Below are 21,908 nucleotides of genomic sequence, written 5' to 3'. Positions count from 1 at the left end.
ATGGAGGTTCCCCGGCCGCCGCGGTGCCGGGAGGTGACCGGGCCCTTCCCGGGCTCGGTGGCTTTGGTGAGAGGCGGCTCCCGGGTCATGCGAGCTCCTTGGGGCGGGCACCCTAAGCCGCTGCCCGGGGCAGAGCCCTGTCGGAGACCAGGGAGAGTCGCGGCCCGGGGCTGCCGGGCCCTGGGGGGCACCTGCGGCCCCCGCTGACGGGTCCTTTGGTGTCCGGACCCCGCGCGGGGCGGTTTGTGAGCGCCGCCTGTGAGCGGTGGGGCGCGGCGGCGTGTGAGGCCCCGGGGAGACCCGCGGGGGGCGGCAGGCAGCCGGAGGTTGCCCCTGATGCATGCGGTTGAACGTGAGCCAGCAGTGTGGCCAGGAAGGCCAATGGCATCCTGGCTTGTGTCAGACCCAGTGTGGCCAGTAGGGCTGGGGAGGGGATTGTGCCCCTGGACTGGGCACTGGTGAGGCTGCACCTGGAGTGCTGGGTCCAGTTCTGGGCTCCTCACAATCAGAAGGTCCTGGAGTGAGTCCAGAGAAGGGCAACCAGGCTGGGGAAGGGGCTGGAGGGCAAATCATATGAGGAGCAGCTGAGGGAGCTGGGGGTGTTGAGCCTGGAGAAGAGGAGGCTGAGGGGAGCCCTTCTCCCCACCTCCCCTGCCCTGCCCTGCCAGGAGGGTGCAGAGAGGTGGGCGATGGTCTCTGCAGCCAGGGGCCAGGAGATGGGACAAGGGGCAATGGGCTCAAGCTGCCCCAGGGCAGGGTCAGCTCAGCTGGGAGGGCAAAGTTCTTCCCTGGCAGAGTTGTCAGGGCCTGGCACAGGCTGCCCAGGGAGGGGGCTGAGTCCCCACCCCTGGGTGTGTTTAACAGAGGGGAGATGAGGTGCTCAGGGATCTGATTAGTAGAGGATGGTATGGTTTGAGTTCATGATCCTAAAGGTCTTTTCCAACTTTGTGATTCCTTGTAAATAAGACTGCAGCTGCCCCCAGGGATGCACAGGGTCAGGTTTCAGCTGTGGCCTGGGCGACAGGCAGGTGCTGAGTCTCGAGGCCATTTTGCGCTGCTGTCCTGGTGATGTGCTCCTCAAGGCAAAGCTTGTTGGGGTTTATACCTAATTATCCAGAACTCTGACCAGTCGGTGTTGTTCTTTTTTCACAGAATCACAGAATCACAGGGGTTGGAAGGGACCTCAAGAGATCATTGGGTCCAACCCCCTTGCCAGAGAAGAGTCCCTAGCACATATTGCACAGATAGGAGTCCAGGCAGGTCTTGAATATCTCCAGAGAAGGAGACTCCACACCCCCTGGGCAGCCTGGCCCAGGGCTCCCTCACCCTCACTGGGAAGAGGTTCTTCCACATGTTGGTGCAGAACTCCCTGTGCTCCAACTTGAGCCCATCACCCCTTGTCCTGTCCCCACAGACACTGAGAAGGGGCTGGCTAATTCCCCCTGCATTCCATGCTTAAGATACTTATAGACATTAATTAGATTCCCCCCCCTTAGTCTTCTCTTCTCAAGACTGAACAGCCACAGTTTATTCAGCCTTTCCTCCCAGGGGAGATGCTCCAGGCCCTTCAGCATCTCTGTCCCTCCTCTGGACTCTCTCCAGGAGATCCCTGGCTGGTTGATCCCAGGGAGCCCAGCACTGGCCACAAGACTCCAAGTGGGGCCTGAGCAGGGCAGAGCAGAGGGGGAGGATCCCCTCCTGTCACCTGCTGCCCACACTCCTCCTGATGCCCCCCAGGATCCCATTGTCTCTCTCAGCCCCCAGGGCACACTGCTGGCTCATGGCCACCCTGTCACCCACCAGCACCCCCAGGTCCTTCTCCTCAGAGCTCCTCTCCAGCAGGTCACCCCCAGCCTGTCCTGATCCCAGCAGTTATTCCTCCCCAGGTGCCAGACTCTCCACTTGCTTTTGTTGAACCTCATCTGGTCTCTCCCTGCCCAGCTCTCCAGCCTGTCCAGGTCTCTCTGGATGGCAGCTCAGTGTCCTGTGTGTCACCCACTCCTTCCAGCTCTGGATCATCAGCACTTGCTGAGGGTGGATGCTGTTCCCTCATCAAGGTCGTCAATGACCATGAACTCACCATGAATTCCTCTGTAAAAACCCAAACCAATCCCAGAAGAGCCGATTATATTCTTGCCGCTGACATACACTTTCTCTTACAGAGAGCCAAGCCTCCTGCAGAACAAAGATCCACACAACTGGGCTTGGCCCACAGGCAGAAAGAGAAGGAATTCCTGGAAAACTCCGAGCTCCTAAAGCTTTACAGCCGGTGCCGCAGCGTCTGCGAGTGGCAGCGGCGCAGCGAGCAGAGGCGGCTCCACAGCGCTGTGCAGAGGAAGGTGGATGTGGCCATGCAGGAGTACCTGTCAGGGGTGGATGAGAGGAGAGAGAGGTACCAAACAAGCTGTTCCATGCCATTGTCTGTCCTACTGCCTTCGGCTTAAGTGGAAGCTTAGAGGAGGGATTACAGGGGAGGGGACAATGCCTCGGGCTCCGTGCCTCGCACTGTGCACTGGTGTTATCACAACAGAAAACACTGGCCTGCTTAATTTGTGGTCAAACAGCAACACAGAGTGGACAGCAGCCTTTGTGCTGCCATCACTAGTACTGTCATCGCTAGAGATACGTGTTCAAACACAATGACTAGCACAGTTTAAGTGCTGGTCTCCTAAATGCAAGATATAAGTGTTATTATAGCAATTTTATTGCTTGATTTACTTTTAAGGGCAGTGAAGAGTACTGTGGTAGAAGTGTGAGAAGCTCTCCTTGTTGTGTGCAGCTGAGGGTTTTGTTGCAACCTCGTTAAATTCACGTTTAGGTCCCACAAGTAATACTTTGTAGCCCAGGCAGCTGAAAGAAATGAAAACTTGTCAGAAGTCCTGTCAAAGATAATAAGGGTGAGGGGATGTCACTGTCATGTATTGTGTGCCTTCACAGGACCAGTTGCACAGAGCATGGAGGTTGAAAGGTACCCCCTGCTATCAATTAGTTCAAGTCACAGAATCACAAGGTTGGAAGAGACCTTTGAAGATCATCAGGTCCAACCATTCCCATCCTGTGCTAAACCAGATTCCTGAGCACCTCATCTCCCCTTTTTTTGAACACACCCAGGGAAGGTGACTCAGCCCCCTCCCTGGGCAGCCTGTGCCAGGCCCTGACAACTCTGCCAGGGAAGAACTTTGCCCTCCCAGCTGAGCTGCCCCTGCCCTGGGGCAGCTTGAGCCCATTGCCCCTTGTCCCATCTCCTGTCCCCTGGCTGAAGACCATCGCCCACCTCTCTACAACCTCCCTTCAGGTTGTTGTAGGTGGTTATGAGGTCTCCCCTCAGCCTCCTCTTCTCCAAGCTAAACAGCCTCAGCTCCCTCAGCCGCTCCTCATAGGAGGAGTCCTTTGATCGAGCAGGGTCAGCGGGAGCAGGTTACTCGCCGAATCTCTTTATCTCCACATGTGGAGACTTCACCACTGGGGTGCGCAATGTGCGCAAGGATTTGGCCACTTTCACTGCCCGGGAAGGGGATCTTGCAGCACAACAGGAGTTAAAATTTGCTGTCCTCTTCCTTGGCGTTTACTAGAAGTGTTTAAAGGACCACAAATGCCTGTTCTACACTCACATCAAATAAACTGAAACTTCACCTTTCAAGGGAAGGGCTGTTTTGACTTTTATTTACCTGGTTTCACGACAGGCTTCGTGAGCTGCTGGAGGCAGAGGAAAGCAGCTTCTTAGATGAGATGGAGTCCCGTGAAGAAACAGTGGTGGAGAAACAAGCAAAAATGAGGGAACGAGTAAAATTACTGAGAGAGAAGAGGGAGGAAGAAAGACAACAACTGGTGGCTGAAAAACAAGAGCAGCAGTTCAGGTATTGCCATAAAAATCCCTTGTAAAAGAGAGTTTGCCTGAAGTAAAAAAGGCAATTTAAGAAGGAGGTGACAATAATAAGGGGAGGGAGGAAAGATGAACTGGTTGAAATGATAAACAAATGGGTGGTTTGGGTAGAGGTTTGCTAGAGGTTGAAAGGCCATGTTGCAGAAGGTGGAGCAGAGTAAGGGGTGCAGCCTCTCCAGAGCAGGGATGCAAACTTGTGATGCTGCAGTGCTCAATAAAGTGTGTGAGAAACAATTTCTTTAATAGAGGTGAAGGCAGCAGGTGCAGAGAACTGTCCTGTCTCCAATATTTGATGTGTTGAGATACTGTGCAAATATTCTTGCTACTGCAGTGCTGGAAGCCTTATCCCATGTGAGCATCCCTGTGCTTTCTCCTCTCAAATCAGCCAGTTCTGTGATTCCTTGTTCTGGAGCATAGTTCTATTTGGTTCTCTGTCACTGGATTGAAAAGGGTTCATGGCAGGTTAAGTTGGCCTAAATCATGCTTATTAACTTAACACATGGAAGGCCCTTGAAAAGTTAAGATTGTCCAAAAAGACTTTTTATTTACTGCATGGTTTTCAGGAATACTTGAGGGAGATGAGGTTTTAATGCAGCCTGAAGTTCTGTGCCAAACCCTCCTGAATGTGGGTTAGGTCATTAAGACTTGCAGGTGATTATCAGGCCCTCAGGCCTTGGTGTGAAGCCTGGCTTGTTCAGTTCTTGGAAATCTGGTTTTCTGAGGAAGGGCTGAAAATAATATGAATGCAATTTAATCATAATCACTTGGAAGTGTCTCTTCTGAGGCTCCTGCAGTGCTATGGAAATCCAGACCACCTGCCTTTCAGTGTGCAGAGGCTGGGGGTAGAACACAACACTTGCTTTCACTTGTGCAAAAATGCTAGTTAACTAATTACACAGATAAACATCAGCTTCTTAAATGTGCAATTTAGTGACCAAGCCAGGTTTTAAGGCAGTGTGTGCACTTTCTAAATTCACCTGCTGGCTTCAAAGTCTGTCCCTTGCAATTTACAGTTCCTAGTTTGTTCTCTACCCATCATACAAAGTGGTTGAAATTCATGTTTACAGTTATTTGGAGGAGATGCTGCTGGGGTGCCTTTCATTTTGTACTTGTAGATGGTTTGTCTTTTATGTGTGTGACTTAGACACTTAAATGTAGGTGTCAGAGTGTTGGTGTCTTTATATTCACTGGGAATCTGAAATAGTCCTGTAATCAGCAGGTCTTCAGACACTTAAAGGAACCTTGTGCCATCCTAAAGTAGGCATGTTCTGGGCTGCCATCTGAACTACAACCTGGCCTGCTCTGATTGCATTGATTAGGCTCCCACTGATTAGCATGGGAATGTGGCTCACATGTAGACCTCTGTTTCAGGCACCTAATTTCAGGTGTTTTGATTGTGAAGTGAATCCCACCAGTGAATTTTGCCCTCTGGTGACACAGGCTTGGACTGCTATGCTGCAGTTAATGACTCAGGTGCCAGTACAACCCTATTGATACATGGTTCACTCAGTCTGATGGGATCAATCCCATCATCCTTCTACCTTTCCCAGTCTGCTCTTGCATTCCAGCAATATTCATGCCACATGGTATCCCACTGAAAATTGTTGCTGCTGGTGTGCTAGCTCTGTGGTATTTCAGATGATTCAGAGGTGGTGAAATCCTCTTTCTTAACAGCTTTGCGTACCTTTCCACATGAATCTTCATTCTACAGTGCACAGAGCCCTTCTCTTTGACTGTCCTGATGGGTCAGAGACATATTTCCATAGTCAGTTCCTCTCTATGCTCCCTTTCTCCTTTTAAATTAAGGACTGATCCAAAACAAACTGCAGCTTCAGTAACACCAGCTGACAAGAGCTCAGCTCTCTATTGCTCTCTCCTTCAGAAAGATGCCAGATACCTTTCTTCCTGCATATGCTTTATAATGGGCAGTGGTCTCCAAACCTTTTTGATTACCCACCCTAAAAAATTAATGTAGCAGCCCCAAAATGTTTACCTATTTATAAAATAGAAGCTTGTACTACTGTATTAGTGTTTTTCATGCATTGTAAAACATATGCAAAAATAAGGGTGAGGTAAAGATGAGAAAAATTGCTATTTTTCTTTGTGATGTTATTTATTAATGGTACAACACATCTTCTTCCCACACCCCAGTGGATTGTCTTGCAGAGCCTACTTTGGAGACCACTGTTCCAGGGCACACCCAGAGGTGCCCCAGGAGGTCACTTCAGTGTCAGGTGTATGTTATATACACGTGGTTTTCTGTTTCCCTTTGTGAACTTAACTGTTTTTAACATCCTTCTGAAACCTAATACATACTTCCCAGAGACACCAGAGTGTCTCTGCTGTACAGTGTTCCCAATCATTACTCCAGAGAACTAAAAAGGCAGCTTTTCTGTCAGTCAGGTGGATGGGTTTGGAGCTGTAGCTTGAGGGTACAGATTTAATAGTAGTGATGTTAGCTGAGAAGAGTCCTTTGTGTCTTGTGACAAAGGGCACAGTCCTTGGACCAGCTTTGTCTCACTGGAATTCGTTTTCAGAGTTGTGAAGGGCTGCAGCTTGTGTGGAAAGATACTCAGCCAGTTTTAGCCTGGGGGGTATCTTTAAAGAAGATTGCAATGTCTTAAAATTTACCTAAAACACATATTGCATCCTCTTTTTTCTGATAGCATCAGAAGCATCCATACAGGGGATGCTGTTACCACAGCAAGTTGTGCTGTAGCCATAAAATGAATAAATAACTGGGAGGTAGGGGAAGAAATGCAGTTTCTGCCTGTGGGAAGTGGCTACATACAGGCACAATTTTAATGTTAAGAAGCTTAGGATAGCAAAGTGAGGAAGAAAAACAGCCATCTGGGCGAGCAGATGTTTATAGGTTGCTCTAAAAGCTGCTTTGAAGGAATTATTTTGATGAAATCAAGCAATTACATGGTTATATTCTATTAAAATTCTAACCATGAGGAACTTTTATTTAACTTCTCTTCCCCTCTGAGAATTCAATTACATTCAGATGACTTTTTAATCATGGGAAAGAGTAACTAATTCCTTACTCCTTCACTGCTGAGAGAACTTTGAACCCCTTTGTGTTAAGGTAACAGAGCTGTTTCCAATGGTGTAAGATTTAATGGCAATTTTCATTAACACCAATTAGCCCTGTAGTCTGTAATCACCACCAACTCTGACCCAGGAGTGGGAAGATGGATCCCAGTGTTAAAGAAACCCAGCAGTGACATAGTCTGCTTGACCTGCTCCAAGGCAGGGTCACCTCTTGGGGTGTGCTGTGGCTCACAGTGCTGCTCTGCTGCTCTCTGCTTTCCTTGCAGGAACAGCCAGTGAATGAGCAGTCAGAAGGTTCCAGCCTCACACAAGGTGGTTAAAGAGCTGTTCCTCTTTTCACAGGCCTGCTCTGGCATCTGCTCCTCCCTTCCTCTGTTTCCTCACCCTTCTCTCCTGGAGCTCAGCAAACAATGCTTCCTCACTCCAGGGACAGCTTCTCCTTTTGAGGATACAACCCAAACTCTGGCAAGAAGCCACTGATCTGTGAGATAACTTGATGTGTTCTAGGACTGAGGGAGAAAAATGCTCAGTGTAGGAGGCTTTATGGTACAGAAACCTGCTGTTGATGAAAGGGGACTTGGCCAACCACCGTTCCTTCTCAGTAAGGAACAGTTAAGAGGTCAGAAATACCTTTTAGATACCATGCAGCATGAGGCTTGTTTTCATGGCACTGCTTTGCCTTTCACTGTTTGTGGGTAGTGCTTGGCACCTTTCACCACGGCCTCCCTGGCGTTAGGTGCTTTACAAACAGAGGTTGAAGGGAGATACCCTTCACCTCAGAAGCTGAGACAAGGCAGCAAACAGTGAATGCCAACAGGAGGCATGTGTGGCTCTGCTTCTGCATGAAATCACAGGTTAAGCACTGTGCTCTTTGTGCCTGGCTCCTGCAGCACCAAGGGACAGCCAGCTGCAGCAGCCTTTCTCCTCTGCACTCAGACCTCTGATTTTTGCCCCCCTCCACTGTAAGCCTGACTGGTTGGGCAGCTCTTGCTGTGGCACTGGAGAACAGGGTCAGGCTGGCTTTTGGCACTGTTGCTTTTTCTGTCTGTCAGCAGCCTGTTTGTCTGGTTCTGAACCAGAGGAGGGCTATTCAGGGAAGTGTTCTTTGCAGTCTGTAAGCCAGGAGTAATTCTTGTTAGGCTCAGCTTAGCATGGGGCTTTATTGGTAAAGCTTTGAAAGATCTTGTAAGCCAACACATAATTGTTACATGCTGGTAGTTGCCTCAGCCACATATTAATGATGCCAGGAGCTATGTTCACTCTGTGCTTGTTAGTGGGAGGTGATGAAGGAGCAGTGTCAAATTAAGAAGCCATTGTTTTTGAGCATAATCTCACTAGTTTTGGGGTAGAAATGAGTTATAGACTACCAGTTGCATCCTGTATTGCTAAACTCTCCCTGCTTACTCCATTGCCAGTGGATCCACAGATTGCAATTAGAAGTTTCCTCCTTCAGTAAGGTAGTTAGACACAATCAGATGGCCTTAGATCTGCTACTGGCCAAAGAAGGAGGTGTGTGCATGGCAATAAATCAGAGCTGTTGTGCACACACAAATCAGGAACAAGAAATTGGAAGAGATTTAAATAAGATGTGGAAGCCAACAAAGATTCTTCACCAAGTAGCTCCTGCTGATCCATGGTGGGGATTTAAAGAAGTTTGGAATCAGCTTTATTCCTGGCTCCCAAACTTTGCCTGGCTCAAACAACTTTTCACCTCTCTTATTTTGAGAAGTATTTTACTTGTAATTTCTGGTGTGGGGATTCAGTGTCCTTTGTGGTGTTATAGACAGACCTGTGTAACATACGGGGATGGGAGGAGAAATAAAAGAAGACATCAAGTAGGAACAGGTGAATCCTTGAAGCATTGCAATAGAGTAGTGTGACTTGAAATGACAAAAGAATTTGTGAGGATAATGAAAAGGGGGGAATGATTCAATGAAATCTAGTCATGCTGCATAGACTGATGTAGGTGCAGCTTAAGAGACAATCAATGTCACTTTAATATCAGAATTTTCATGGTTTTAAGAACAGATTAGTTCAGGAGCAAAGAGCTGTAACTGTGTAAGCTGCTTGTGAGAGCAGCTGCAAAACTGCACCATAACAATGCAAAGGAAACAGCTTTGAAGGTAAAGAAGTGAGAATTGGTGTGTTTTCAGGAATAATTAGTTTTGAAGATAAAGTGAGAATTGGTGTGTTTTTAGGAATAATTAGTTTTGAAGATAAAGTGAGAATTGGTGTGTTTTCAGGAGTAGATTAGTTTGGGATGTTAGCAGAGTCTGGCTGTAATCACAGGAGCTGTTTGATGAAAGCAGCTCCAAACTCAGCCATACCAGTGTAACAGCCTTGAAACTGGAGGAGGCAGGAGACAGGGGAGTCATAAACAATGAGACTGAGGACCAATGAAGACACAGAGTGTATCTTGTTTTCAGCAAAAACTGACTAGTTGGTGCAGGTGTTGGGAGCCCAGATAAGCATGGAGAGGAGCCGTGGGGAGCGTGAGGAGGGCGTTCAGCCTTCATCCCTGGGGGTCACCGAGAGACCCCTGGGTGTCACTGAGCATGTGGGGGATTCACATCAGTGACTTCTCAGGAATCATTGGCATAGCCCAGCCTTTTCTTAGGAATGATAATGAATCTGTAGGGTTAATCTGTATCAGTAGGAGAAGTGTGGCTCTAATGGGCACACACATAGGGTGGAGAGATCTATCTCCTGTGTGCCCAGAGCTGCAATAAAGGATCCCTGCTTCAGGGGCACCAAGGCCAGGGAGTCTGGATTCTGGCTCTCTGAGGCATCACTTTAAAGTGAAAAGAAAAAACAACACAACCCCAAAACAAAACCACAAACCCAACAACTTACACAATGGAATTAATGCAGGTTTGGTTTCATTGCTGTAGTGAGGAAAATTAAAAATCTCTCCTCATGTGGAGACTGATGGTGCCAGAAATCAGCTACTTGATGAGGATTTAATATTTTTGCTAAGCAAGACTGCCAGCTGACTGTTGTATGAAGTGAGAGTGTTTTGCATTGTACAGGTAAATGCTGCTGTCTTGCAGCAGTTCAGGATTCAGTCAGTGGTAAGTGCTATGAATCCCAAAGTAGCATTACAGTCACCTGTAGAGGGTGGTTTCATTCAGCATGAAATTGTGAGATATCTTTTTACTTCACAGCGTTCACGTGTGTCTACCACACACATCCTTAAGAGCAGCCTTAACACACACAGATCTTCAGCACTGCCTGCTAGTGTTGGTGTGATGAAAGTCTGCATCTTGGTTATAGAACAGAATTAAAGTGCTTCTATATTGTTTTTTTAAAACTACATGGTGTTAGACCTATCAAATCTATCTCAGTAGTTTGCAAAAATAAAAGCAGAGGCTTAAATAGTTGAGTGTTCTTAGCTGAGGATAAATACCTGTTCACACACAACTCAGCTGCAGTGAGTAAAGGAAAATTGAAAACTGCACTACTTGTTTGACTTCCTGGTTTCTCCAGACTTTTATTGCACAAAACCTGATATTAAAAAAAAAAAATAGTAAATTTCTAGTGGTTTCTGTTTAGCTGTATAAACTAAATTCCTGCTCTCCAAGTGCTTTCTGGATATGAACGAGCTGTCAAGTAATAAACCTATTGTAAGTCTTTGCATGTCTTAAGAGCAGCCTGCATGTTTGAACATAGTGTGCATGTGTTTTATGTGTTAAAGTACAGACACACAATGCATGTTCCACCTACACATGTGTGGATATAGGGGTTTTTTTCACAGAATATGGGACCTGCTCTTCAGCTCATTAATATCAGCATCTCCTTCGGCTCTGTCTGTCTGCGCTTCCTTGGGCATCACAAGGAGTCAGTGTCAGACCAGGGGTAGAATTTCTCAAGGGGTGAGGAGCTGGGAGCCTCCATCCCACGCCTCAGAGTTCTTGATTATACTGAAACTCCATTTTTCACACCCAATTTTGCCTTTCAGGGAACAATGCGAGGAGCTTCGCCTGCAGCAGATGAAGAGGCACCGGAAGGAGTTGTGCGAAGACTGGCTGGCCCAGCTCTCTCTGAAGGAGGAACTGAAACAGCAGCAGAGGAAAGAGGAGCAGATGTTTGCAGAGCTCTGGGAAGAGGATAGGCTGGCGAAGGAGAAGCGAGAGGCGGCGGCCATGCAGAAGGGAGCAGAACGTCACCAGGAGGTCCTGGGTGCTCTCAGCGCCCAGGCAGCGCGGCTCAGCGCTCACAAACAGGAGGCAAAGCGGCTGAAGGAGGAGGAGGCTCAGCTGATGGTAATGTCCTCATGGTTCTCAGTTCAGGCTTGTGTTTAAGGCTTGCTAGACATTGAGATTCATCAGTGCCTTATTTGTATCTTCACTGATTCCATTACTACCTGAGACTGTCATAGAATCACAGAATCCCAGACTGGTCCGTGTTGGAAGGGACCCCAAGGATCATAGAGCTCCAACCCCCTGCCACAGGCAGGGACACCAACCTCCAGGCCTGGAGCTACACAAGGATGCCCAGGGCCCCATCCAACCTGGCCTTGAACACCCCCAGGGATGGGGCACCCACCCCCTCTCTGGGCAGCCTGTTCCAGCCCCTCACCACTCTCTCTGTAAAAAACTTTCCCCTAATATCTAACCTAACCCTTCCCTCCTTTAGTTTTAACCCATTTCCCCTTGTCCTGACATTGTCTATCCTTTTAAAAAGTTGAATCCTCTCCTGCTTATAAGCTCTCTTCAGGGACTGGAAGGTTGCAGTGAGGTCCCCCCACAGCCTTCTCTTCTCCAGGCTGAACAATCACAGAATCACAGAGCTGTAGGGGTTGGAAGGGACCTCGAGAGCTCATCGGGTCCAATTCCCCTGCCAGAGCAGGGTCCCTAGGACATATTGCACAGATAGGAGTCCAGGCAGGTCTTGAATCTCTCCAGAGAAGGAGACTCCACACCCCCTGGGCAGCCTGGCCCAGGGCTCCCTCACCCTCACTGGGAAGAAGTTCTTCTGCATGTTGGTGTGGAACTTCCTGTGCTCCAACTTGAGCCCATCGCCCCTTGTCCTGTCCCCACAGACACTGAGAAGGGGCTGGCTGATTCCCCCTGCATCCCCTGCTTAAGATACTTATAGACATTAATTAGACCCCCCCCCTTAGTCTTGTCTTCTCAAGACTGAACAGCCCCAGGTCCCTCAGCCTTTCCTCCCAGGGGAGATGCTCCAGGCCCTTCAGCATCTCTGTCCCTCCTCTGGACTCTCTCCAGGAGATCCCTGGCTGGTTGATCCCAGGGAGCCCAGAACTGGCCACAACACTCCAGGTGGGGCCTGAGCAGGGCAGAGCAGAGGGGGAGGATCCCCCCCTGTCACCTGCTGCCCACACTCCTCCTGATGCCCCCCAGGATCCCATTGTCTCTCTCAGCCCCCAGGGCACACTGCTGGCTCATGGCCACCCTGCCACCCACCAGGACCCCCAGGTCCTTCTCCACAGAGCTCCTCTCCAGCAGCTCACCCCCAGCCTGTCCTGAAATGAATGGTTATTCCTTCCCAGATGCCAGACTTTACACTTGCTTTTATTGAACCTCATCTGGTTTCTCCCTGCCCAGCTCTCCAGCCTGTCCAGGTCCCTCAGCCTCTCTCCATAGGGGGGCTGCTCCAGCCCTCTGAGCATCCCCGGGGCTCCTCTGACCCCTCTCCACCAGCCCCACATCTTCCTTGTGTTGGGCCCCAGCTCTGGGCACAGGACTCCAGCTGGGGCCTCAGGAGGGCAGAGCAGAGAGGGACAATCCCCTCCCTGTCCCTGCTGCCACCCCTCTGCTGCTGGAGCCCAGGATCCCATTGCCCTTCCCAGCTGCCAGAGCCACTGCTGGCTCAGGGGAGGTTCCTCCTCCCCCATCACCCCCAGGTCCTTCTCAGCAGGGCTGCTCTCCAGGAGCTCTTCTCCCAGCCTGGATCTGGGGCTGGGATTCCTCCAGCCCAAGTGCAACACTTGACACTTGGCAGTGTTGAACCTGATCAGGTTCACCCAGTCCCATCTTTCCAGCCTGTCAAGATCCCTCTGGATGGCTTCCTTTCCTTCTAGAGTGTCGACCACACCTGTTCTGTTATGCAAAGCCTCTTTTCCAGAGCTGTGGCAAATGCATTCCTGTTTGCAGAGGGAAATGCATCTTTTGCAACTTAGCATTGTAAAAGATGCTGGCATTCAAAGCCTCTCAGAGCCTGTGGGAAATGAGAGTGCCTTTCAGCTTTTGCCAGATGCTGCTGCAGTTTTCTGATTTCTGGTTTCATGTGGGATAGCTGTAGAGTCTGGAGTCCCAGCTGTAATGTGTAACCATCTCAGACCTTGTTACATGTGATTAATCATCACTGGGAGGAAGCAACAAGAGCGTGCTGCTCACAGAAGGGAAGGTGAGCCAGGAGCCAGGGGTGACAGCAAGGCAGGTGAGTACACTATCCCCCTGAGAAGATTGCCACAGTGCCCAGAGGAACAGAGCAGAGCAGGTCTGCTGATGGTAGCTGAGGTGATTTATTAGTTCAAACTGCTGTAGTGAAGAGACCAAGGTGAAGCCAGCAGCTCTGGGTCAGGATTGACCTCAGGTGCAGGTGTGCCTGCAGTGTAGCTCATGCAGGGACTGAGGGTGAGAGGCTGAGCCTAACTGCAGCTCCCAAGCGACTGCCCCCTGCCCCTTCTCACACCCCTCTCTCCCTGCTCCCTGATCCCAGGCTCATACCAGGCCTGGCTGGGAGCACAAGCAGCCAGCCCCTGCAGAGAGGTGGCAGAGCCTGTTGGTGTGCTCAGGACCCTGATACATACACAAGGAGACATTTGGATGAAAAACCCCAACTGCTTATGCTCCAGATGGCAGCATTTCAGAATCTACTTTTTATTTACCTACTTATTTAAACAAATTAGCCAGCAGTGCCCAAGGGCTTTCACTTGTTGGTGCTGGCTGCTGTTGTGTGTCACACATTTGGCTACTCTGGCCCAAGTGTTTGGCCACTACCCTCTTTATTTCCCTCCTCTCTCCCCAGTGTAGGCTTGCTGTAGTGGTTCTGCCTTTAATGGGCCTTGATAGCTCAAAGTCTTCTGTGTTGACTCAGAGTTATGGGAAACTGTTTAGTTCAGGCTCAGTCTTTGTTTTGCAGCTCTTCATACCCAGCAGTGGAACCATCACTCAGGGTACTTGGAAAGGCACTGGAAAGATAGTCCACCAACTTGTAAAAAATAAGGACAGTAATTAATCTAAAGCTCTGACAATCCTGACTGTAAGAGAGTCCTTATTCCAAGCTCAACTGTTTCTGATATTTAAAAACATGCAGAATAAACTTATTTTCTTGTAACAACTTTTAAGGCATTGCCAAGCCTTCCAGGCAGAGAACACTTCTCTTCCCTGGCCCTTTCAGCAAAATACTATTAGAATAGAAGGCTTTGTAGCTCCCCCTGAAAACACCTGCCTTGGGCTTCATCAAGGCAGCACATTTCTGGTCAAGTGGTTTAGTCTCTGACAAAAAAAGCTTTCTTCAAAGAGTCCATAGAGGAGAGCTTCTTTATGGAACATAGGGTGTAACCCTTTGTCAGCAGAAGAGGCATGTGGCAGATGGCCTCATTACCAACAAGAGTTGATAGCCTCTGATAATCAGAGGCTGCATCTGGATGAAGGACGTGCTATGGACAGCTAGATGTCTCTGGGCATAATGGTTTTGTCTGGTTTTTTTTTGCAGTGAAATCAGCTATTTAGGAACATGAGACTGCCCTTTGTGTCCACCAAGATATCCCAGCCTCTCTGACAGAACAGAGACAGCAAGTTTTGTGTTAATACATTATCTACATGAGCTGCCTGCCTCCCACTGTCCTTTTCTCCCCATGGAAGAGCTGTGAGGTCTTGAGAAGGTGTTTGAGTCACCTTGATCTGGCTGTAGTCTCACAAGTGGTCAACACGTAGCTTGCAGATGGAGGGCTGGTAACAGTTTCTTTGTACATTTGCAGTGTTGTGTTACCCTCTCATACAAAGTCCCACAGAATAAGCACCCTGGATCCCACCCATTCTCAGCTACTCTCATGCAGCCTCCCTGACAGCAGAATTCAGCCTCAGACATGTGCCAGCTTGCCCAGTACACTGTGCTGTTTGTGCTTCCTTTCCATCTTTGCTGCTTAGGAGTTTTTTGGGCTACTTTGTGTCTCAGATAACATACACTGGGTTTCAGAGCTGTTTTACCAGCTTCAGGAAATAAATTTGCCCATCCAGGAATCATCTGTTTTGTCTCTGGCACAGCACAGGAATCAGGGGGTGCTTTATGTCCAGCATAAAGCTCCATTCCTTAGGGGGTGTAGCTCGTACTTCTCTGTGGGGAAAACTAGATCTGTTGTCCATGGCAAACATGCCAGTGCATGTTTAGACTATTGACTGACATTACAAAAGAGGCATTTAAATCCAAACCAGGTTAACAAATCTCTGTACCTTTAAGACAGCTGAGGCTGTTCCTGAGACCTGCAGGTAAGTTAGTGATGGCCACACGTGGTTTTATGGCTGTGCCTGAGTGCATATGCACTTACTGCAGATGCTGCATGTTCAAGAATTTACTGGTGCTGCTTTGGCTTTATTTCTAAATAATCTTGATTATACATTATACCTGTTTGATCTTGACAGGCTGGAAAGGTGGCCCTGGGTGAAGCTGATGTGAAGTGTCAGGTGTTGCACTTGGGCTGGAGGAATCCCAGCCCCAGCTCCAGGCTGGGAGAAGAGCTCCTGGAGAGCAGCCCTGCTGAGAAGGACCTGGAGGTCATAGGGGAGGAGGAACTTCCCCCTGAGCCAGCAGTGGCTCTGGCAGCTGGGAAGGGCGATGGGATCCTGGGCTCCATCAGCAGAGGGGTGGCAGCAGGGACAGGGACAGGGAGGGGATTGTCCCTCTCTGCTCTGCCCTCCTGAGGCCCCAGCTGGAGTCCTGTGCCCAGAGCTGGGGCCCAGCACAAGGAAGATGTGGGGCTGGTGGAGAGGGGTCAGAGGAGCCCCGGGGATGCTCAGAGGGCTGGAGCAGCTCCCCTATGGAGAGAGGCTGAGGGAGCTGGGCTGGGTCAGCCTGGAGAAGAGAAGCTGTGGGGGGACCTCATTGCAGCCTCCCAGTCCCTGAAGGGAGCAGAGGAACAGGAGGGGAATCAGCTTGTTAAAGGGCAGAGACTGGCAGGACAAGGGGGCTGGAGTGAAGCTGGAGGAGGGAAGGGGGAGAGGAGATCTCAGGGGGAAGTTCTGAGGGGCTGGAAGGGGCTGCCCAGAGAGGGGGTGGGTGCCCCATCCCTGGGGGTGTTCAAGGCCAGGTTGGATGGGTCCCTGGGCATCCTTGTGTAGCTCCAGGCCTGGAGGTTGGTGTCCCTGCCTGTGGCAGGGGGTTGGAGCTTTGTGATCCTTGGGGTCCCTTCCAACCCAGACCAGTCTGGGATTCTGTGATCTTAAATATATTTTTTCATAGTTTCTTTGTTAAGAACTCAATTTTACTCTTTTCTTTCTGGACTTTACTGCCCATTTTTCTAAATGGAATAGTTTGAAGCCATGTAAATTCAGTAACTGCCCCTCAGAATGTATGAATCCAATTCCTTTGTTCAACTTTACAGCCAGTAGAGATGCAGAACATCCAGCACAGACACAGAGTGGTTAACACATGCAGAAACAGGAGGAACACCTGGCTCAGTTGTTGGTTAGTGGCTATGGCTGCTTGTGGAGGCTTGGATGTAGATGATATGTGCTGCAGTGATACCCATTTCTCTGAAGAGGAGGGACTGTGTATCCATTTTAAGTATTTGGAGTATATCAAATGTTCCACTGCTTTTGTCTTGAGGTGCATGTGCTAATTAAAGAGAAAATCCTGAATTCTAATGAAGAAAATGCTAAAATGCTCATTCTTTAACAGGTCTAATGGATGACACTGATTCTCTACTGTCAGCAAGAAAAGCTTTAAATATTTATCTTTCCTCTTCAGTGTTCCACCTAAACTAATTCTAGCCATCACTTAGTTTGAAGTTATGCAATGATTTTACAAGCTGGCTATTTTTACCATCACAGGAGGAAAAGCAGCAACTGCTGAAGCTGGAAAATGAACAAGTTCAGGTGGAGAAGCTACAGAAGCAGAAGCAGTACAGAGACACGTTGCTCCGTGCAGCACAGGACAAGCAGAAGCGTCTTCATGAAGAAAAACAAGGTGAACTTGCCCTAGAGATGAAGATCTTAGAGAAATGTCTTCAGGAACCCAGTGAGGAGAGTGAGGAGAAAGCAAAGAGAAAAGTAAGGGCTGGAGATGTTGGCTGTGGCTTTGTGGGGTGTTACCTCATCCAGACTAGTGTTGTGGCCCTTAGTGAGCTGCACAGTATAAATGAGACCAGACTCAAGCCCTCGCCTCTCAACAGGTTGTTTCTTTCATTGTTGTTGTGGTTTTGACCCACCTCCCCCTTCCTGAGGAGGGGAAGGGAAGGGAAAACCAAGACCCAAGCCTCTCAAGTTGGGATAAGAAGAGTTTACTGGGACAGCAAAGGGAGGGAGAAATAACACTGATGGTACCTTACAGCAAAACACACAAACTGGAGACACATGATGCAGTTTCCCACTGAACTGCTCAACTCAGCCTGTGAAGCACAGAGCTGGCCCAGAGCTGGACCATTCCCAAACCACACATCCTGGAGCCATGCACTCACCCCCTGCCAGCCTCTCTTTATGCTGAGCATGGTGTAATTGACATGGAATACCCTCTTTGTCCAGTTTGAGTCCACCTGCCCTGTCCCTTCCCAGCTTCCTGGGTGCCCCCTGACTTCTTGTGGGCAGCCTGAGAGGCTGAAAAGCTTGTGACTGCTTGGCTGCAACTAACCATCAGTGTGTTATCAGCACCACTCTCATCCCAGCCCCCAAACACCAGCTACTGGCAAGAAAATCAACTTTTATCCCTGCTTGAAACCCAGACAGTTGTGTAGCCTCTGCTTCTTTGAAGAAGCCCATTATCTGTTAAAAACAGTGAGTACTTTAAACAGTGCTTTGAAATCAGCAAGGCTACCAGGTTAGGTAAAAGAAGGGGGTGCTTGGGAAATCCCAAAACCTTGTCCCTCCGTGCTGGTTTCATGGTATATAAATCCCATCCTTTCCTATTCCATCCTTAAACTTCATGGATGCTGTGGAAGTTAGAAAAATACATCTTGTTTCACAGGCCTGATTTATTAAATAAATCAGAAACGGTGGAGGAAAATAAATATTTAACTTAATCTGATCCATTAATGCTAAAAAATTGTTTTACATCTTTAATAGCTGTATATTTATAGATGTGAGATCTTGGGAATGCCTTGAAACCATGGATATGTCTGTCACTTCCCAAATTTAAAACAGTAGATTGTCCAACTTCAGGGTAAGAATGGGTCTCAAGGCAACTCTGAGAGAGAGCAAGGAGCTGCATTGCTACCCTGTCCAGGATGCTTAGCAGCTCATGCAGGTTAGGGAGTTGCACAAACTCACTGTTAAACCTTGACACAAAATCAGAGGAGGTAATACTTACTAACTACTGTATCTATGGATCCCAAGACTTCTGTGGCAGGTGAGGCTGAAGTAACCTTGTCAGCTATGGAAAGTTTGTACAGTGTTGTAGGCAGCTGAGCTGCTTTGGGGGAAGAGAACAGTCTGTTTTTATGCATACATACAGACCAGTCTGTATTTATTCTGCTCCTACCCTGTTGTCCAGGCACCACTGACTGTCCAGGAAGAAGATTCTGCACAGCTTTCCCCTACCAGTGCTGGGGATTGAGCTCCAGGCTCCCCAGTTCCCACACTGGTCACAAACCACCCCTTCACTTTCTTGAAACGCTTCTGTCTCAACTCCTTTGCTCAGCTCTGCACCTGTCTGTGTGTTTGCAGCAAGAGCTGCTCAAGGAGCAACAGACCTACCTGGCACACCTGGCCCAACAGCTGGAGGAGGAGAAACAGCAGGAAGAAGCAGCAGACAAGCTCTTCAGAGAAGAGGAAGCAAAGGTGTTGGCCAAGAAGGCTGAGGATAAGCGATTGGAGAAGGAGGCTAGGAAGCAGCTACTGAAAGAGGTCCTGGATACAAGACGACTGCAGGTGGAGGAGAAATGTAAGTAAGAACAGCTCACTGCCTACACCACACCTACAGCATGAACATGAGCCTTGGCAAAGGCAGAGGGAGGGCAACACACTGATTTGGGGAAGACCACCTGGCCCAGGACCCACAGGCTGTGTGGCTGAGTGGGCAACTATGCTACTGCCCCTGGACCTGCTTCTGAAACGTTGCTCCTGCAGGCATTGCTGAACTCTCATTTCCTATTGCTGTCACCAGAGAGCAAAGCCTAGCAAAGGAAGGGCTGCATGAGCAATCAATCATTGTTATTAATCATGTTATTGTTATGAAGTTCTGAGTGTGAAATCTCTGCTGGCTGGATGGAAAAACAAGCTGAGAATACTTGCCATTGTTTGTGTGCCTTTTGAGAAGCAGCAAAGCACAGGCTTGCTGTTTAGTCTGCTTGGCCTGAGCACAGTCAAAATAGCTTATCAGTGCTGTTATTACAGGAAAGGTTTGGTTTGATATGTACTTCTTTTGTAGTGCAGAGAAAGGCAAAGGACCAGGAAGAACTCGCTCAAGAGAGAAAGTTGTTAGCTGAAGCAATCACAGAACTCGAGCATATGGAAGAAGAGAAGCATGCAAGGTATTTCCCTTCTATGCCACTGGCTCATTTCATTGCAGGTGGGTCTTTCAAACCTGAGCAGGCTAAACTTTCATTTTCAGGTAACTCTAAGAACACTGGGTGGGCTGGCAGCTGTTCAGCCTCTGCTCCCCAGTGCTCTGTAGCAGCCCTGAGCGTGGCAGTTGGTGTGAACTCACTCACAGGGTGTTGTTACATACCCTTGGCTTGCTCTTCTTGAACCACCATGTGACTTAAGGTCTGTCATGTTTGTCACATACCCTGAGCTGTTATTAGGAGTGGCAGGCTGGGGAGGAGGGTTAATGAAAGGCTAGTTCCTTCCTTACCTGGGAGAACTCCTGTGATCAGGCTTATTGCTAAACTCCACCCCCACACATCCATCAAACCATCCCGTGCAAAAGTACCCGGCTAGGGCACGTAACCCAGCTGCACGGGGCTCTCCTTACCTTACAGCTCCTCAGGGCAAGGATAAAGGCACACGCAGTAGCAGAAACGTTCCTCTGGGTGTCACGCAAAGCCCAGAGCAAAGCGCCTTGTCTCACTCGTTCCACTTCCCTTTGCTACTACCTGGCCGGGGGTTGGGGGTGGGGGGTAAATGAGGAGCTCGGTGCAGAGCCAGCATCTGTTGTGTTCTCTGAGGGATTAATTGGTAATGATCTCCCAGATGGGGCAGAAGCCTCACCGTTGTGAAGAAAAGATGCTGGATTGTGTTTATCATAGAACCATGGAATGTGTGAGGTTGGAAGGGACCTTTAAGGGTCATCCAGTCCCACCCCCCTGCAGTGACAGGGACATCTTCACTAGAGCAGGTTGCTCTGAGCCCCATCAGGCCTGACCCTGAATGTCTCCAGGGATGGGGCCTCCACCACCTCTCTGGGCAGCCTGTGCCAGTGTCTCACCACCCTCAGAGTGAAGAACTTCCTCATATCCAACCTAAATCTCCCCTTTTCTAGTTTAACACCATCACCCCTTGTCCTATCATTCCATGCCCTCAGGAACAGTCCTTCCCAGCTTTCCTATAGGCACCTTTCAGGGACTGGAAGGCAGCTATAAGGTCCCCCTTGCAGCCTTCTCTTCTCCAGGATGAACAAACCCAACTGTCTCAGCCTCTCTCCATGGGAGAGCTGCTCCAGCCCTCGGATCATTTTTGTGGCCTCCTCTGGACCCTCTCCAACAGGTCCATGTCCTCCTTGTGCTGAGGGCTCCAGAGCTGGACACAGTATTCCAGGTGAGGCCTCCTCAGAGCAGAGCAGAGGGGCAGAATCCCCTCTCTGGATCTGCTCCCACACTTCTGGGGATGCAGCCCAGGGTGGGGTTGGCCTCCTGAGCTTCAGATGCACGTTGGTGGCTCATGTGCAGTTTCACAAGCCTTGACCAGGCTGTTGCTGAGTTAACTGTGCTGCCCTGAGTGTTGCTCCAGAGGGTAAGGAATACAATACAGGACTCTCAAGGTAGAATGGAACATCTTTTCACTGTTTCTTTTTCAAGCATCAGTTCTGTAGCCCCCTTTCTCAGGTACATCAGAATTAATTATCTGGAGAACTAAGGTCAGCATGTAGCTTCTGGTTCACAGAGTGCTTGTTGCTCTCAACACCTAAAAAGAGTTTTGAATGGCTCTTTGGCCTAAGGCTGCATGCTAACAAATCATAATGAGGTGGTCTGGATCTTTGTTTTTTGCTCACACTTCACAAATCCACTATTATTCCTCTATCATTTCCAGGAAAGTAAAGGAAGGAAAAGAATACCAAGAGCAGCTCAGGGCTCAAATCACCCATCAACAACAGGCCCGTGAGGCTGAGGAGGAGGAGAAGCAGAGGGAATATGAATTGGGTCTAGCAGCAGAGAGAGCTTACCAAGAGAAGCTGCAGGATATTCTGTCACAGCCTTGTGGGAAGCTAGCAAAAATCCACCCTTTTAGAAGAAAACTGGCATCTGGCTCTCAAGAGCATCAGTCACTGTGATATTTGAGCTCCCTCAGTTGCCTTTAAAAACGTTTTCTAAGGGATTTTTGTAATTGTCTTGAGTTAGCAGACCCCTCCCCACTGTGATGCTCAAAATACTTAACTGGAAAATACAAGAAACATAGTATTTTAAAGGTTAGCTTTTTCCCTTATGGATTTTTTTCCTTGGCAAAATGACTGATCCAAATCAAAATGTTTGACATTTTATTACAAAGGTGCTGTATGTCCTCTGCAGTGTAGTGTTTTATGGAGAGCAGTGTGTAGCTGTGCTGTAAAACCTGTGTGCAGAACGTTTGTAGAAGATTTTCAGCAAACTTGTATTAAACTGCCTTTCAAACTGCAGATGTCTGCAAATTTTATGGGT

At 48.9% G+C, this 21,908-nt stretch overlaps 1 protein-coding gene across 1 annotated transcript; it reads left to right on the top strand.

Annotated features, from left to right (window-relative positions):
- Positions 1-21,605, top strand: CFAP53 (cilia and flagella associated protein 53; the record flags this gene model as incomplete). Its single annotated transcript, XM_084278218.1, has 8 exons — positions 1-66; positions 2,163-2,392; positions 3,684-3,857; positions 10,896-11,199; positions 16,954-17,172; positions 18,781-18,997; positions 19,484-19,586; positions 21,304-21,605. 8 exons carry the CDS (start codon positions 1-3, stop codon positions 21,542-21,544), a joined length of 1,554 nt encoding a protein of 517 aa, XP_084134344.1. The 3' UTR covers positions 21,545-21,605.
- Positions 21,606-21,908: the final 303 nt, after the last annotated feature.

The sequence above is a fragment of the Gallinula chloropus genome (genome assembly GCF_964237585.1).
Source record: "Gallinula chloropus genome assembly, chromosome: Z".
Lineage (NCBI taxonomy): Eukaryota > Metazoa > Chordata > Aves > Gruiformes > Rallidae > Gallinula > Gallinula chloropus.
The sequence above is the reverse complement of the archived record's forward strand: the minus strand, read 5'-3'. Positions and strand labels throughout refer to the sequence as shown.